At 42.9% G+C, this 18,076-nt stretch overlaps 2 protein-coding genes across 5 annotated transcripts in view; both read left to right on the forward strand.

Annotated features, from left to right (window-relative positions):
• The first annotated feature begins 187 nt into the window (after positions 1-187).
• Positions 188-2,257, forward strand: LOC124022349 (ADP-ribose glycohydrolase OARD1-like). Of its 4 annotated transcripts, none has more exons than XM_046337284.1 (6): positions 188-439; positions 700-763; positions 1,003-1,168; positions 1,342-1,400; positions 1,493-1,605; positions 1,714-2,257. In XM_046337284.1, exons 2-6 carry the CDS (start codon positions 716-718, stop codon positions 1,892-1,894), a joined length of 567 nt encoding a protein of 188 aa, XP_046193240.1. In that variant the 5' UTR covers positions 188-439; positions 700-715; the 3' UTR covers positions 1,895-2,257. The 4 variants fall into 4 exon arrangements, with proteins under 4 accessions (XP_046193240.1, XP_046193233.1, XP_046193247.1 ...); XM_046337291.1 differs by having other exon boundaries at positions 192-263; XM_046337300.1 differs by having other exon boundaries at positions 200-218.
• A 1,472-nt stretch (positions 2,258-3,729) lies between these two features.
• The window catches only part of LOC124032043 (synaptotagmin-2-like), a 107,881-nt gene continuing 93,534 nt past the window's right edge, over positions 3,730-18,076 (forward strand). Inside the window, exons 1-2 of the mRNA XM_046344040.1 lie at positions 3,730-3,878; positions 4,009-4,064. The gene's annotated coding sequence lies outside the window, so the exon portion shown is untranslated. The remainder of the gene's footprint in view (positions 3,879-4,008; positions 4,065-18,076) is intronic.

The raw sequence follows: 18,076 nt of genomic DNA on the forward strand, positions 1-18,076 counted from the left end.
TTTCCTCCTCTTTGTGTGCCACAGTGTAATTAATACACAAGCCAGAACAGTAGGCTGACACAACAGGGGGCAGCATGCACCTCTAACGTTAATATTTGCCAACCACGATAATACCATCGAAGAAGAACAAGAAACAGCGTCAACATCACTTTGCCTTCTGATAGGCTTACTTATACCATGTGGCAAAGAGGAAGTAGATGCTAACTCCATAATAGAGGGTATTTGCTCGAAGGGATACAGTTTTTGTCGAATTAACGTCAAAAGTTGGTTATTTTTTTCATTTGATCTAACTCTAACCTAATCATCCCAACCTGCTGCGTAAATTCTAACCTACGAAAAGTCAAATCTGACAAAAACTGGATCCCATCTAGTTCTAACCCTTATAATACCTACGTTGGTGAAATTGAAAGAGAAATTTAACGACTTCGACACTAGCTAAGTAAATTGATATATTTGGTCAAATGCACCATAGCTAGCTAGTTGCCGTGTGCAATTTTCAGACAAATGTGCCGGCTCTGTAGATGCTAAAGCTAGGGTCAGGGAGGCACTGCATAGCCAGCTGTGACTGGAACGTTAGTGATATAACTAGCTAATGCAATTTTAAATGATCAATGCACTTTCATTTGCTCGCAGTAGCATTGCTTTCCCTCGCATATTAACAAAACATATTGCCTATCCGTCCCACCTGGTTGACTACAGATCACCTGCCAAAGTAATGTCAACTGTATCTGTGGAGCCAGTGCGCTCTATTGACAAATCGAAGGTAAGTGGCCAGCATGAAAACGCCTTAGTTAGCTAGTAGGTAATGCTGCCATACCGTTGAATGGCATGTAACCAATGGCTATAATATGTTGTTAATTACTGTAAACAGTCCTATTTAGAAAGCTAGCCACTTACCTGGAGCTGAAGAGGACGGGAAAACTCTTAAAAATAAATAATGTATCTCAGGTTTTGGGTAGTGGTGACTGGTTCTGTGGTGTAATGCTGCTCTCTCCTGGCCAGCCTGCAGAAGGCATCTGGCGCCTACGTCATGTGAAGGGGGACCTGTTCTCCGGTCCTGAAGATGAGGCCCTGGCCCACTGTATCAGCAAAGACTGCCACATGGGGGCTGGCATCGCAGTTATGTTCAAGAAGAAGTTTGGTGGAGTGGCTGAGCTAAAGGAACAGAGTGAGTTCTGTATAATGTATTATTTGTTATTATGCACTGCATGCTATGGAAGTCTGCTGTGATGTGCCCTTCTCATTTTAAAATGGGCCCTGAATTTGGAAAAGCATGGCTTATATCTTAAGCCCATGTCATTGATCAAGATCACTGTTGACTGGTTTTGCTTTACTTCACAGAGAAGGTGCCAGGACAATGCGCTGTACTGAAAAGACACAAGCGTTTTGTGTACTACCTGGTAAGACCGTTGCCTTGTTAGTTTCATTCAACCAACAAACATTTTAAAGCATTTTTTGTTGTTGTCTCTGGTTGTGTCTTACTCTATTACAGATAACAAAGGAAAAGTACAGCAACAAGCCCACCTATGACAGCCTGAGGCAGAGCCTTGAGGACATGAGGTCTCATTGCTTGAAAAACGGAGTAACTGCAATATCAATGCCTCGGTTTGTATGAATACATTCTACACATAAAAAGGTTTCATTAAATGATTTTAACATGTCAATCATTTCCATTTGATGTATGACTAAATGTTCTATCCCTCTATTGTACAGCATTGGCTGTGGCCTTGATCGACTGAGCTGGGACAAAGTGGAAAAGATGCTTGAGAAGGTATTCCAGCCCACAAGTATCAGTATCACTGTGTACACCCTCCCTGTAAAACCCACAGGGAAACCAAGTCCACTGGGAAACCAAGTTTCCAATAATGTTTTCTGTAAAACAAAATTAAGTTAAACTCATAGACAATATATCAGCATACTGGTATGCACATGTACAACATTTGCCCAAGGCTGTACTTTTGAAAGAGAATAAACACATGAAATTACATGTTCATTTTCATGTTCAATTACATGTTCATATTTTACACTTTAATTACTGTCCTATATAATAGCAATATCATATTCATAGGAATTCTCTCCACCAGAAGGGGGCACCAATGATTGTTTTCTCCACATCACTTCAGTGGCTTGTTCTGTACTGCTTTTTTGTGTGTCATATTCTGATTTTAAATACCCTGTAAGTACCTTGCATGAATAATAAAAAGTAAATTGTGATTTTTAATTTCACAATATAATAAAATCTGTTTTACACCTTTCACTAGACCTGTGGTTCTTGTGTAATATACAGAAATGGACTGCTTAGTGTAAATGGTGTTGTCATCATTGGATCATATTCACCTTATATTCACTAAATGTAGCTATATCACCCATCATACAATACAGGAGGGCATATGATCTTCACAAATGCATCTAGTCGCTCCTACCGATCTCTTCATTTACTGACTGCTTAATTCACTGTGCTGTGATTCAGGCATTGCTCATGAGTCTTGGGGCGGCAGGTATCCTAGTGGTTAGAGCATTGGACTAGTAACCGAAAGGTTGCAAGATCGAATCTCCTGAACACGGCAGTTAACCCACTGTTCCTAGACTGCCATTGAAAATAAGAATTTGTTCTTAACTTACTTGCCTAGTTAAATAAAGGTAACTAAAAATGCTGTTGACTGAATGCTGTTGAATGTGATTCTAATTCTATGACCAACACAGCAGGGTGCAGATATGGTATTGTATGATGTAATATTGATCTTGAGTATATTGCACTCTAAACGCAGCTGAAAGACAATGTAGGCACCAGATGTAATGGAGAGTGGGGGTGGGGAATCTGCCACCACAATTTCAAACCCACAGATATGGGAAAGCCCTCCTGTACATCCTGAAACTTGACTTGAATCTACACCAAACCAGCTATCCTTTCGATGGATTGCCTGTAGTAACGTTACTTGAAATGAAGAGCATATTAAGTTAACAATTATATACATTTGGTTGTGATAACACAAGCTTACATTGTTAGCTAGACATTGTACAGTCTCAGTCTTTGCCCCTTGGCACCCACTCCCTATACCTCCTTCTTTGGTGCACCAATAATTCATGAGGAAAATGCATTAACCGCTGTGTACACTGCGGCTTCCTCCTTCTGTATTCCTGGCTGGAAGACTGTGCTTCAGCATCACTGCATCCGACCCCCTCCTCCTCCCATCCCCCTTTGCCCAGCAATTAGACTGCACACTGCAGCAGAGCCACCTAGTCGCTCTGCTAGCCCCGGAAAATATTCCTTTTATCTGGCCTCAGACTCCTCTGACACCCCACTGTATTGCAGAGGTTCATCACAGACTGCAGACATGCAGAGATGGTCCTTGCTTATGTCTCAAAAATCCTCCTAACCCTGGCAAAATGCTGCATCCTATCTCGGTGTGCCTGTGTTTGTCCTATGGCATTGATTTCTTCCTTAGCTCTCCCTCCCTCCTAACACTCAATCTCAGTTTTTTTCTCATGTCCTCCCTCCTTCCATCCTCCCTTCCCCTTCCTTTTTTTACGCTCTGCGTATGAATTTGCAGAGCTCAGCACTCTTCTACACGGGCGCTTCAGAGAAAAAAAAAAGAAGAGCTAGGCGGGAGGGGTCCTGATGCACCATGAAACTGCCTCCTCCCAATTAAAACAGAGAGCTTATGTTATTGAAGAGCATCTTAGCCAATGAGGTGGCAGCGCAGGCAGATACAGCAGTAAAAAAAATAGAAGAACGAGTGGACAAGAAATAAATTGCAGTGAGTGTGTAGTTTTTATCCCTCCCAAGAGCTGATTTTTATCAATTTACTGTAGTACTCCAGTCTTAGGGTGATTGTGTGTGGATGTGAGGCAAGAGTTCACAGAAGGACTGAGGAAAGGTGTGTTCTAGGACTATATTGTAGTTGTCCAGGCTTATTCATTCTAACTCTGTAAATAAGAGAAAGTCATTATTGAAGGAATATTTATTCTCTTTTCTTCATTGTCGTTTGTGTTCTGTCTATGTCAAAGTGCCCTGAAGCCGGTAGAGAAGGTTTTCCTGAGGAGGAAGAGACCCAGCACCCAAGGTATGCTGCTTTTCACATCTACTGTTGGGCTGGTGGGATGCTTTTGAATCTTTTTTCTTCAAAATCTAATTGATATAATTGAGGGTATGTTTCTCACACTGGGTTATGACATGAAGTGATATGGGATCTAAATCATTGGTAATTCATTTTTAGAGTTTTTTCTTTTTTCATTTGAACATAATGGAGACTTGACAGGGAAGGAGAGAGAGGGTGGGGGAAGGCTAGAGCGGGACTCTCTAATGCTTCCAGGCAAGTTACTCTCTGTGCACATGGCTGTCAAGCGCTGCAGTATCCCATTTCAGTCCATAGCGGAGCTTCCCCAGACCTCAGCATCTTGCTGGTGTGTGGCAGGGGGACTGAATATAACCATGTAGTTTTGGTGAATTCAGAGCACACTTGAAGTTTCATGGGACATCTGAAGCTTTTGACAGAATGTACTAAAAACATTTTAGAACAGTTTGATGTTGATGGTTCAAATTTGAGGTCAGGTGGGGGACAGGACAGGGGCATAATTTCACTGTGATATATATGTAATGTAAAAAATGATTGTCCCGAAATGGGATGGTGTGTGCACTCGTATGTGTGGACTCTCATTTTGTGTGCAGCCGTATGTGAGTACTCTGTGATGTGATGCATTCATTTGGGTTACTTAGATAACACATGCATTAGGAATAGTGTGTAGAGCTTGATTAGTCTTAATCGGGTTCACTGCTGTTCAGGGACTTTCCTTAGTCTGTGCCTGCAGACACAGTGAACTATCTGACAGGGAGGGTAAGCTGGGCTGTAGGAGTCTCCTTCCAGGTAAAGAGGAGGGCTTCGCTCTCACCCCTCGGTGGTCACACAGTAGGATCCGCAGAGGAAAGGCCAAGGGAATTTAAAAGATTTTATGAAGGGTTACTGGATACATTCTGTAACAGATGGATGAAGTGTTTAAAAATATATAAAATAGATTTTCATTATACTAACATCTTTCATGAAGTGTATTTACACTTCTTTTGGTCATTGTAGGGTAATTTTATGCTTTTATGACCTTCAAATGTTTTGGTGTGAATAATTTACACCTGCCAGCAGTGGGCGCTGTTACTTTCATCTGTCAGCCTTTTTACATATTTGAGATGTGTCTGAATGAGTGAAGATTATATTTGAATGATTTGCTGTTTATTTTGAAGGGGCAGCTCTGCTATCCACAGTTGTAGGCTATTTATTTGGAAACCAGGTTCTGTGTTAGTTTGGGAGAGTAGTGTGAAGAATCTGTGTTTTAAAATGATTCACAGACCTCATGTCCTCATTCTGTCATTGAAAAGCAGCTGCAAAAAGTGTCTGTGGAAAGGCACTCTTCTTATACTACTAAAATGATTTGGGGGGGATGTTTTATAACCATAGATGGAGACAGGCTCCAGCACTTAAAACAAGCCCAAGTCCTCATAAGTGGAAGGTACCAGTGGTAAGGACAGTAGGCAGGAAGGGAGGAAAGCTAGGGAGGGTAAGGGACCCATTCTCTCCTGACCAGAGCTGTTAACCCCTAGATCCTGGCTCTATAGTAGTCAGACCCAATCTCCCATCGACTCCATAGGAGCTTTGTGAGCTTATCCACTCTAATATGGCAGTTGTGGACCAGGCAGGGAGAAAACACAGTTTATTATCCATATATCTTTGCCTTTCTAGAGCATGGTGGCTCTTACAGCGAATGACTTTTGCTTTGAGAGACAGCAGAACTATTTTAGTGTGTCCCGTCCTCAGCATTTTGTTTTACACTACCACTGCCCGCCCAGTACCATAATGATAGACGATTGTACCTGACGAGTAGTACCTAGCCAATTCTGTGAGCAACTTCAACAATCATCACATCCCTTCCTGTGCTTGCCAGTGGCCACAATGAATCACACATGAAAACACAGTCAGAGCAATAATCTTCAAATGGACAAAAACATCATAACCATGCAGTTTGTGAGGTAGGCCTACTACTGTAGGCCTACTACTACATTCATTTAACAAAAATGACCAAATTATTAATAAAAAACTCAGATTTAGCATTCTGAAAATTGAATAATGTATGAGCTGATGTATATTTTGTAGATGAGGTGAATTACTATGCCAACAACACTTTAATGACATTGCCACCCATGGCATTATGGAAAACTGTTCCTCTTCACATTATTCTGGGGATGAGGTGGAGATACTCCCAGCAGGGTAGAGACATCATGCTGAGGAAGACACTCAAATAGCACAGGCGCCTAATGGCAACACTGCAATGATACCCCTCACTGTGCCACAGTATAAGCTGCTGTCTTCTAAGACTGAAACTGTGAGAAGTTGAGAACCACTGAAATTTGAAGGAGCCTAAAAGTACTTATCGTAAATTAGCATAGTTGGATTTGAAACATCTGATATCTCGCTGTTGGCCAAAATCTTAAGAATATTGTAATCAGGGTAAAACAGCTGGTGGAATCAAGGAGGTATTCAGTCTTCAGTCAGAGGACCAATCACAACAGCAGCTAGAGAAAAACTGTTTGCAGAGTGAAATAGTATGCCACCAACTATCCAATCACTCTTATGGAAGAGACAGGTAATGGATAATCAAATCATGCATGTCGGAATATCAGTAGATTCAATATTCACGAGTAGTTTCTACTTAAATACCTAATGAGAATTAGGTAATTTAAGGGTAATGAAAACAAACATTGAATTTTGTTGTTTGTCATTGAGGCATTATGCTACTCTTCCTGGGGTCTAAACAGGAATAAAATAATACATCATAATAAAACATTACATCATATAATACATTGTGCATAATACAAATGTAATATAAATATAAAATGTACAATATTACAATGTGTGTGTGTCTCTTCATAGTCCGTGATGCTCCGTGAGGTGTTGTTTTATCATTTTTTAAAAATAAGACTTTACTGCCAGCTTGAGTTACCTGAGGTGGAAGAGAGTTCCATATAGTCATCATGGCTCTACATAGTATTGTGTGTTTCCTAGCCTCTGTTCTGGACATAGAGACTGTGAAGAGAGCCCTGGTGGCTTGTCTTGTCGGGTATGTATGGGTGTCTGAGCTGGAAAATTATGTAGATATATTGAAGCAACATCTCAAGACATCATTCAGGAAGTTAAAGCATGGTCGCAAATGTGTCTTCCAAATGGACATTGACCCCAAGCATACTTCCAAAGTTGTGGCAAAATGGCTTAAGGACAACAAAGTCAAGGTACTGGAGTAGCCATCACAAAGCCCTGACCTCAATCCTATAGAAAATGTGTGGGCAGAACTTAAAAAGCGTGTGCGAGCAAGGACTACAAACCTGACTCAGTTTCACCAGCTCTGTCAGGAGGAATGGGCCAAAATTCTCCAAACTTATTGTGGGAAGCTTGTGGAAGGCTACCTGAAACATTTGACCCAAGTTAAGCAATTTAAAGGCAATGCTACCAAATACTAATTTAGTGTATGTAAGCTTCTGACCCACTGGGAATGTGATGAAAGAAATAAAAGCTGAAATAAATCATTCTCTCTACTATTATTCTGACATTTCACATTCTTAAAATAAAGTGTTGATCCTAACTGACCTAAGACAGGAATTGTTAAAAACTGAGTTTAAATGTATTTGGTTAAGGTGTATGTAAACTTCCGACTTCAACTGTATATGTGCGCTTCAAGGCAAGCAACACTGAAACATGCATGAGACCCCCAGCCGTTCCGGACCACTGTGTGATCACGCTTGCCATAGCCAATGTGAGTAAGACCTTTAAACAGGTCAACATTCACAAGGCCTCAGGGCCAGACGGATTACCAGGACTTGTCTTCAGAGCATGCACTGACCAACTGACCAGTGTCTTCACTGACATTTTCAACCTGTCCCTGGCCGAGTCTGTAATACCTACATGTTTCAAGCAGACCACCATAGTCCCCAAGAACACTAAGGTAACCTGCCTAATTGACTACCGACCCGTAGCACTCACGTTGGTAGCCATGAAGTGCTTTGAAAGGCTGGTCATAGCTCACATCAACACCATAATTCCAGAAACCCTACACCCACTCCAATTTGCATTACCGCCCCAACAGATCCGCAGATGACACAATCTTTATTGCACTCAACACTGCCCTTTCCCACCTACGTGAGGATGCTGTTCAATGACTACAGCTCAGCGTTCAAAACCAAAGTGCCCTCAAAGCTCATCACTAAGATAAGGACCCTGGGACTAAACACCTCCCTCTGCAACTGGATCCTGGACTTCCTGATTGGCCGCCCCCAGGTGGTGAGGGTAGGCAACAACACATCTGCTATGCTGATCCTCGGGGGCCCCTCAGGGGTGCGTGCTTTGATTTTAATTGATTTACAAGATTTAGTTGAGGTTTAGTGTTTAGCTAATAATTTGTCCCAAATGCAATGCTTTTAGTGTCCATTAGGAGCACCTCCTCAAGTAAATAATCATCAGGGACTGAGAAGCACCTCAGGAAGGGGTAGATTTGGTATAAAGCACCTTACAAAAGGGGTAGATCTGGTATAAAGCACCTCATAAAGGAGTAGATCTGGTATAAAGCACCTCATGAAGGAGTAGATCTGGTATAAAGCACCTCATAAAGGAGTAGATCTGGTATAAAGCACCTCATGAAGGAGTAGATCTGGTATAAAGCACCTCATAAAGGAGTAGATCTGGTATAAAGCACCTCAGGAAGGAGTAGATCTGGTATAAAGCACCTCAGGAAGGGGTAGATTTGGTATAAAGCACCTTACAAAAGGGGATCTGGTATAAAGCACCTCATGAAGGGGTAGATAAAAGCACCCCATGAAGGGGTAGATCTGGTATAAAGCACCTCATGAAGGGGTAGATCTGGTATAAAGCATCTCATGAAGGGGTAGATCTGGTATAAAGCACCTCAGGAAGGGGTAGATCTGGTATAAAGCACCTCAGGAAGGGGTAGATCTGGTATAAAGCACCTCAGGAAGGGGTAGATTTGGTGTCAAACACCTTAGTAATGGGCAGATTTTGACTGGAGTCTTGTCCTCGCTCATCTTCTCAGTGTGACATCCCATGTCCCAGATTGTGTGATACGGGGCATTTAGTGCGCCCCTGGTACTGATGGCGTAGGCAATATAGCGGAGCCAACACTGCTGTCACCCTGACACCACAGTTAGCAGAGTGCTTAGTTCTGCATGTCAGCCATAGAGATGCACTGTGAGCCATTTGTCAAACAAACTCAAAACTCTATTAGATATGGATCACAATGATAAGACTACATTAGAGAGAGGAATCTGAGTGACTGAATGGATCCAGAGCCATTGAGAAAATATCAGGCTCTTAATGGATAAAAGTGAATGCAAAAGGACACAAGGAATGTTCAGGACAGTGATGTTCTCCAGCCATTCTGTACTGCTGCCAGTCTCTGAGAAAGAGTACAGGAGACAATAGAGGAAAATAGAGGACATAACAAATTATTAAGGTGAACATTCTTCCCTGGATGAAGTGTCAGCCTGATAAACACACTGGCGAGGAGAGAACAGTAGAGACCAGGAGAGAACAGTAGAGAAAAGGAGAGAACAGGTGAGAATAGGAGAGAATAGTAGAGAACAGGAGGGAACAGTAGAGAACAAGAGAGAACAGGAGAGAACAGTAGAGAACAGGAGAGAACAGCAGAGAACACTGCAGTTGTACCGTGCTAGCAACCAGGACCAGGGTACCTCCTCACACACCACAGGGAAATGTGTGTGTAGGATATTGTATGTATGTGTGTAAGAAAAGGAGGGGGAGGAGGACGAAAGACAGTCAAAGAGTGAGCACGAGAATAGGATAGAAAGTGGGTGGTGGAGGAAATGCAAAAATAGAGGGGATTATTAGGAAGAAGAGAACAAAAAGGGAGAGGATGGGGACAAGAAAAAATTCAACAGAATAAGGGAGAAAGATGATGCAAGTATGACAGGGAGAGGATAGAGTGGGAGAGAGAGAGAGAGAGAGGAGAGAGGGAGAGAGAGAGGAGATAGAGTGAGAGAGAGAGAGAGAGGAGAGAGAGAGAGGAGAGAGGAGATAGAGTGAGAGAGAGAGGAGAGAGAGAGAGGAGAGAGGAGAGAGGGAGAGAGAGAGGAGATAGAGTAAGAGAGAGAGAGAGAGAGAGAGAGAGAGAGGAGAGAGAGAGAGTAAGAGAGAGAGAGGGAGTGTGCTGTACAAAGCTCAGAGCACTGCAGCACATTGCAGTGCCTAGCCCCTGCTGTGTTCTAGCCATCCGGTTCCATGCACTGAAAAGACCCCTATAGCAGAGCGACATAGAGGGTTGCCTACCTGACTGCTTGCTGGCGAACAATACATCGACCAAAAAAATCAGCAACCCAATGTTCCTCCATTCCACTTGAGCTGATAGATGTTTTCTGGTGTGCTGTTTTTTGGGTGCTTGAAGTGTGCTATTGAATGTTCAGAGTTGAATGGACAAGACAATACATCTCATGTGAAGGCTTTTCTGGATTATATGAGCCAATCATGACTACACATTCAGTTCTACCCAATGTTACCTGTTGTATTCAGTCATAGGATTTTGTCATTTTTCGCTGTACACGCATACTTTAGCCATATCATAGCAAGCCAAACGTAGCTGATAACCCCAGTACTGCTGTATGGTACGGCAAATCATCTTTCAGATCCCCCTCTATGTTTCTCCTATTAGGAACATTTGCACACATCACATGCTTTTGTCCCTGGATAGGATAGCCTAATGTCCTTGAAATAATGCCAGCTCCCTTACGGGACATGTTGAAATGACTACAATAGAGGGATAAACACATGGCTAGAAAGGACTTGCGTTTGTCTACTATCTGTCTGTCGCTTTGTTGACATGCACTGTTCTTTTGGCTTTTCAGTTAAGTATACACTGAGCCCAGTGGTCAACTTTCTACTCTACACATGAATGCATGTTGAATTAAAACGGATGTAGGCTAGTTATGGGATACCTTGTCCAGGCAACCGCTTCACACAGTTGCATACACAACTGCTATTCTAGGAAATGAAAGATCCAAGTTATTTCTGCATGAGAGGTTTATCTGCTGTATTTGATCTTAGTTACTATCATGTTGGTGTAACACTTATCATGTCACTGACTGTGTATTTGGTGGTGTTTAGAGTTATTAGTTCCACTGAGGGGTTTGATGTTCAGTCAGTGTTCCTCTATTTGAGGAGGGCTTGAGTCCGCTATGCCTAGCTGGGTGAGTGTTTGGACTGTGAAGTTTGTTTCCCTACAGCACACCACACACTAAGCTTCTCATTTCTGTTGAATCTGTTACCTCAGATTTACATTGCAAAGAGCAAACAGGCAGGTCTGAACTCATCCTAGGTCGGAAATGTATGTCTGGAAAAGCATATCCGATGCTGGAAATGAATTATTTAACTTGGTGAAGTCTTGAGGGCAAAGTAGTGTAGTTTGTAAAACATGTTTCTACCCACTGTATATCAAAGGGCTTTCTTTTTTTAGAGTGGACTCTCCCCAGTCAGTCCTCAAATAAATTGGAGATCAAAGCATTAGAATACACATGGTTCTCTTGGTCCAATTATGTTTAGGCTATTCAGGTGTGTAATTGCTGCTTTGCTAAGCTTTGTGTGTTTTAGAGCATCCTGGTCTCTCATAAATTCAAATGAGGGCTTTATTTTAACAAACCTACCACAATGGTTAATCTAAGCGCAGGCGGTAGCCTATAGGTTTAGGGGTGTGTCATATTTGAGCTATTTTCACTATCACAATTATTGGGTGTTGATGAATAAACAAGTTTGTGGGTGTGTCGAGGCTTAGCCCCCCCCAGTGGCCAATCAGAACGTGCTCCATGATGAAATATGTGGATGCCTCATGTTGTGTATTTATGTTTTTTTAAATGTATTTACTTGAGATCAACTCCAAAGCCAATGTTAGTCCTTTATAGTTTGTTAAATGGCTTATAGAAACTAAATAACAAAATGTTATTCTTTGCTAAATACGTTAACTTGATTCCATTTGCAGTCCACATTGTCATTGCATGTCTTCAATAGTATTCACACTGATATAGGGGCTAGGCCTACTGTACATTAAATTATAGCTGAGCATGAACATACCAAACATGGTCAATTATTTATTGATAAGGCCAAAAATAATAATTTGAATCAAATTCTAAGCAAAACGAAACAACAACTTGTTCTAAATAGGCTCTGCCACACTTACAGGCACCATCATTTCCCCCCGTGGGCATATCATATTAAAACAACGCAGACTATGGAGGGTTTTTACACACATCCAAATGTTTCACAGTAGCTGGACAAAGACCCAATATAAATAGAAAGGGGAGAATGTCCACTCACCATTATGCTGCTCCCAAATAGGCCTATGTTTTATGAACATAATCGGAACCATTTTACAGTTCAGATTGCATTCACACACGACACATCTCTAGATGTTGAATTGCAAGCGTGCCACGGACATTCTCACCATGAAACCATAAAGGTGAATAATTTGAATATGTTTCGTTGTAATCAAATGAAATGAAAAACAATGTAAAGTGTAATGTCATAAAACCGTCAGGATAAAAAAGACACACATTGCTGTTAAACCAGCCTTCACTATAGTAGCCATAAGGGAGGGCTTGGGTTTTGAACATATGAAACGGAAAACAAGCAATTTTTACAGGTTACGGATAACTTCTAAATACGAGGTTCGCTGGTATTCACCAAGATTCTAATCTCTCATTTCATGATGGGCATGGACACCTAGCTGACATCACGGAGGGGGTTTTATGCACGTCCAAAATGGGACCCGCATGGCTAAAATAATGTGGCCACCTACAAGGCATAGATAAAAAGGAAATGTCAGTACACTGTTTTACTCCTCTCAAACTTGATATTTTGATAAAGCTTTGGTGATTAAGATTTATTTCCAAGGGGCCTCAGGAGCCAAACCATTTATCGACAGTCTTTTTTTAATGTAATTTTTTTATTTCACCTTTATTTAACCAGGTAGGCTAGTTGAGAAAAAGTTCTCATTTGCAACTGCGACCTGGCCAAGATAAAGGATAGCAGTGTGAACAGACAACACAGAGTTACACATGGAGTAAACAATTAACAAGTCAATAACACAGTAGAAAAAAAGGGGAGTCTATATACAATGTGTGCAAAAGGCATGAGGAGGTAGGCGAATAATTACAATATTGCAGATTAACACTGGAGTGATAAATGATCAGATGATCATGTACAGGTATAGATATTGGTGTGCAAAAGAGCAGAAAAGTAAATAAATAAAAACTGTGGGGATGAGGTAGGTGAAAATGGGTGGGCTATTTACCAATAGATTATGTACAGCTGCAGCAATCGGTTAGCTGTTCAGATAGCTGATGTTTGAAGTTGGTGAGGGAGATAAAAGTCTCCAACTTCAGCGATTTTTGCAATTCGTTCCAGTCACAGGCAGCAGAGTACTGGAACGAAAGGCGGCCGAATGAGGTGTTGGCTTTAGGGATGATCAGTGAGATACACCTGCTGGAGCGCGTGCTACGGATGGGTGTTGCCATCGTGACCAGTGAACTGAGATAAGGCGGAGCTTTACCTAGCATGGCCTTGTAGATGACCTGGAGCCAGTGGGTCTGGCGACGAATATGTAGCGAGGGCCAGCCGACTAGAGCATACAAGTCGCAGTGATGGGTAGTATAAGGTGCTTTAGTGACTGAGTAGAGTGTTGGAAGCAATTTTGTAGATGACATCGCCGAAGTCAAGGATCGGTAGGATAGTCAGTTTTACTAGGGTAAGCTTGGCAGCGTTAGTGAAGGAGGCTTTGTTGCGGAATAGAAAGTCGACTCTTGATTTGATTTTCGATTGGAGATGTTTGATATGGGTCTGGAAGGAGAGTTTGCAGTCTAGCCAGACACCTAGGTACTTATAGGTGTCCACATATTCAAGGTCGGAACCATCCAGTGTGGTGATGCTAGTCGGGCATGCGGGTGCAGGCAGCGATCGGTTGAAAAGCATGCATTTGGTTTTACTAGCATTTAAGAGCAGTTGGAGGCCACGGAAGGAGTGTTGTATGGCATTGAAGCTTGTTTGGAGGTTAGATAGCACAGTGTCCAATGACGGGCCGAAAGTATATAGAATGGTGTCGTCTGCGTAGAGGTGGATCAGGGAATCGCCCGCAGCAAGAGCAACATCATTGATATATACAGAGAAAAGAGTCGGCCCGAGAATTGAACCCTGTGGCACCCCCATAGAGACTGCCAGAGGACCGGACAGCATGCCCTCCGATTTGACACACTGAACTCTGTCTGCAAAGTAATTGGTGAACCAGGCAAGGCAGTCATCCGAAAAACCGAGGCTACTGAGTCTGCCGATAAGAATATGGTGATTGACAGAGTCGAAAGCCTTGGCAAGGTTGAGGAAGATGGCTGCACAGTACTGTATTTTATCGATGGCGGTTATGATGTTGTTTAGTACCTTGAGTGTGGCTGAGGTGCACCCGTGACCGGCTCGGAAACCAGATTGCATAGCGGAGAAGGTACGGTGGGATTCGAGATGGTCAGTGACCTGTTTGTTGACTTGGCTTTCGAAGACCTTAGATAGGCAGGGCAGAATGGATATAGGTCTGTAACAGTTTGGGTCCAGGGTGTCTCCCCCCTAGAAGAGGGGGATGACTGCGGCAGCTTTCCAATCCTTGGGGATCTCAGACGATATGAAAGAGAGGTTGAACAGGCTGGTAATAGGGGTTGCGACAATGGCGGCGGATAGTTTCAGAAATAGAGGGTCCAGATTGTCAAGCCCAGCTGATTTATACGGGTCCAGGTTTTGCAGCTCTTTCAGAACATCTGCTATCTGGATTTGGGTAAAGGAGAACCTGGAGAGGCTTGGGCGAGGAGCTGCGGGGGGGCGGAGCTGTTGGCCGAGGTAGGAGTAGCCAGGCGGAAGGCATGGCCAGCCGTTGAGAAATGCTTGTTGAAGTTTTCGATAATCATGGATTTGTCGGTGGTGACCGTGTTCCCTAGCCTCAGTGCAGTGGGCAGCTGGGAGGAGGTGCTCTTGTTCTCCATGGACTTCACAGTGTCCCAGAACTTTTTGGAGTTGGAGCTACAGGATGCAAACTTCTGCCTGAAGAAGCTGGCCTTAGCTTTCCTGACTGACTGCGTCTGCCCACAGTAGTCTTGACTACTGTGGGCAGACAAAAAAAGCCTTATTTGAGAGGAGGTGAGGCTATGCTTGGTTTTTAATCAAATTAATCAACTCAATCAAATTAAACGAAATGGGGAAAAAAACATTAGTTTTAAATGTTTCTAAATGCAAAGTATACATGCACCAAAAGCACATTAGGCTACTCTTGTTCCATGCACATATGGGCAGTTGGATAGGCTATGTTTCCGCTGTCAAAATTCACGCCATAACCAACTGCTTTACCGCTAAAACCACCTTTTGGTTGGTCTTAAATATCCCTACCAGTGCTGCCTGAAATTAGCACCTTGGATCGTGTTTTTAAGGATACACCTCAAATATTACCACCCCCCTCATCTGAGTGCAAGCGAGTTGATATAAGACAGGTAAATAGCCAAACCTTGTATTAGGGCTGGAAAATGGCAGTGCGCCAGTTTTTAAATGACAAAATTGCAAACTAACGTTCGTTTGACACTAGCCCCGCCTTAACAACATACAGAAATAGAGGCAATAGGATTAATATGATAAATGAATGCCATATGGCAGTATCAACATTTTTCTTTTTGCTTGACAAATGAGAGCGATAGAGATAGCATCAATCTTAGCATGAGTCTTATGTGGCATGTCAGGCTACCCGCACACTGTCGTGCGAAGCAAGCACTGTCATGTGCATGTGTGTGTGAGTAAGGGTGTGTTGTGTGTATTGGCACTCTTCCAGCGAAGAATGTTTCAGCCTTGGTCACGACACAAGGGAAGAATTAAAGAAAAAAAGAAAGGAAGAGTGAGATAAAAGGAGAGAGTGACAGTTTGAGATAGAAAGGGGGAGACGAGAGGATGTAGTGTATTGTAGTAGTGGTGTAAGGGGTGAATCAGGTGAGCAGAGCTGCACCCGGGACTCTGAGTGCTGCATTGAGCTGCATAATTAATCTAGAGGGGGAGGAGAAAGGGGAGGGGCTAAAGGAAGAGCTCCAGCATGAAGAATATAGTGAGCGGTAGAGACAGTAATGCTACTGGAACGGAGCCAGCCTATTCTTGTGTGAAATATCTCTTAAGGAGGCGTGCTGAGCTCTGAGTAGATTGTAAGGAGGACATATTTTCCTGTAAAATCAAAGAAGGCCCAGGGCCCATTGTGTTTATGTTTCTATCAGATATATTCAATCAGAGAGATGCAAAACTGCTTGGAGAAGGAAGCAGGGCCAGGGATGGAGAGAGGGAAGGGAAGAGGGGATGAATATTCAGAGGAAGGACACTCAGCTATTTGGTCCAGCTCTGCTCTGTTATGCTCTGTGTTCCTGTCCCATCTGTTCTCTCGCCCTCAAAGCCAATCACCTTCCACTATACTGCATCCCAGAACACACTGCTTCTTCTATGCAGTGCCCCCTTTCTCTGACTCAGTCTGTTAATAATCAGCCAACTGACTGTAAAATGCTTCCTTATTTGACCCATCTGGTGATAACACACAGATCCATTCTCTGAATGGGGGCATGATACCGTGGGTGTTTCTCTGATGTGTTGGGACCTTTGTCTAGGCTAATCCTCCCCTTTTTAGAAGGTTGTTCTTGACATGGTGACAGGACCTTGAGTCTTACGTAAGATCCCGTCTTTCTATTTCTGTGAGGAGTGTGTAAGAAAAGCTTCCAAGGCTTCCTCTTCTCTCTTTGATGTATAACCGCTGTTTCCCTGCAGAGGAGACTTTCTGCCAGATAAGCCATGCGCTCTGCAGCTCTGCAGTATCACACAAGCAATATGAACAGCGTGTGTGTTTATTTGCGTGGTTGCGTTTGTGTGTGAGAGTGTGTGTGTGTGTCTGTCTGTCTTTCAGTCTGTGTGGCAGGTCTTGGTCAAAATGGTCAAGAAGGTGGTGGCGTGGTTTTGGAATATAGGTCCATACCCCTGTCAGAGCTTGCTCCCCCCTAAGCCTCTGCTGTCACTGGGAATTGTATAATCTGGCCCGAGCCTTCACCCATATCATACCACATGGCTGCACCTCTGTCACCTCACCTACCCATCACCGTGGCTCTCCCCATCTCATCCATTTTAAAGTGCAGTAACATGCTACATTCTCAGTGAGTCTTTATTGCTCTGAGATATGTGGATGTGTAGGTGTGGCGTGACAGTGACACTATAATTTAAGACACCCTAAAACCCGATTTAGGTTGTTTTTGTTTAATCTTTACCTGTTATTCTGTTGCTCTTTGAAAAAACACAATTAAAGAGCCCTTTCATGTCAGTCCAGTATTATAATCTCAGGTAACATTTTGATTGAAAATGCTAAGAATCATTCTAGCTTCCTTAAGATCCGCCTGCCAACGTCTGTCGGTATTGGTCGGGCTCTATTTCTTTACCTGGGAGCTGAGGGGGAGCATAGAGGCATTTGAAATGCACCCTGTGTCAGCCCTGAACCTCCCAAAGCACAGCTGGAGAGTTTGTAATGTTTGCAATCTCATTTCCATCTCCTGAGAGCCACCAGACCAGACTTAAATTACAACAGTGACATTACCCCGAATACCCACTGCAGCAGTGCAAAGCTGAAACCAAGAATGGAGGTGAGGTCCCTCCCTACCTACAGTATGGGAGCTCACAGGTGATGGGGGTCATAGGCCTGTCCTGTAGCTCAGTTGGTAGAGCATGGCGCTTGTAACGCCAGGGTAGTGGGTTCGATCCCCGGGACCACCCATTTATTTTCTGCCTTGATGATTCTGCAAAGGGCATTTGGCATACATTAAGCTCCCTATATACACTCCCAAAACAAGTGGCAAAGCATTTCTGTTTAAAAACAATGCCTATTTACATTTTCTGTCAACCAAAATATGAAAAATGAAGAGAAATATTCTGGCCCAGTTTTTATTCGATTCCCGGGGCTTTGCAGTGTAAAAACAAAGTTGCCA

This window comes from Oncorhynchus gorbuscha, linkage group LG03 (genome assembly GCF_021184085.1).
Source record: "Oncorhynchus gorbuscha isolate QuinsamMale2020 ecotype Even-year linkage group LG03, OgorEven_v1.0, whole genome shotgun sequence".
Lineage (NCBI taxonomy): Eukaryota > Metazoa > Chordata > Actinopteri > Salmoniformes > Salmonidae > Oncorhynchus > Oncorhynchus gorbuscha.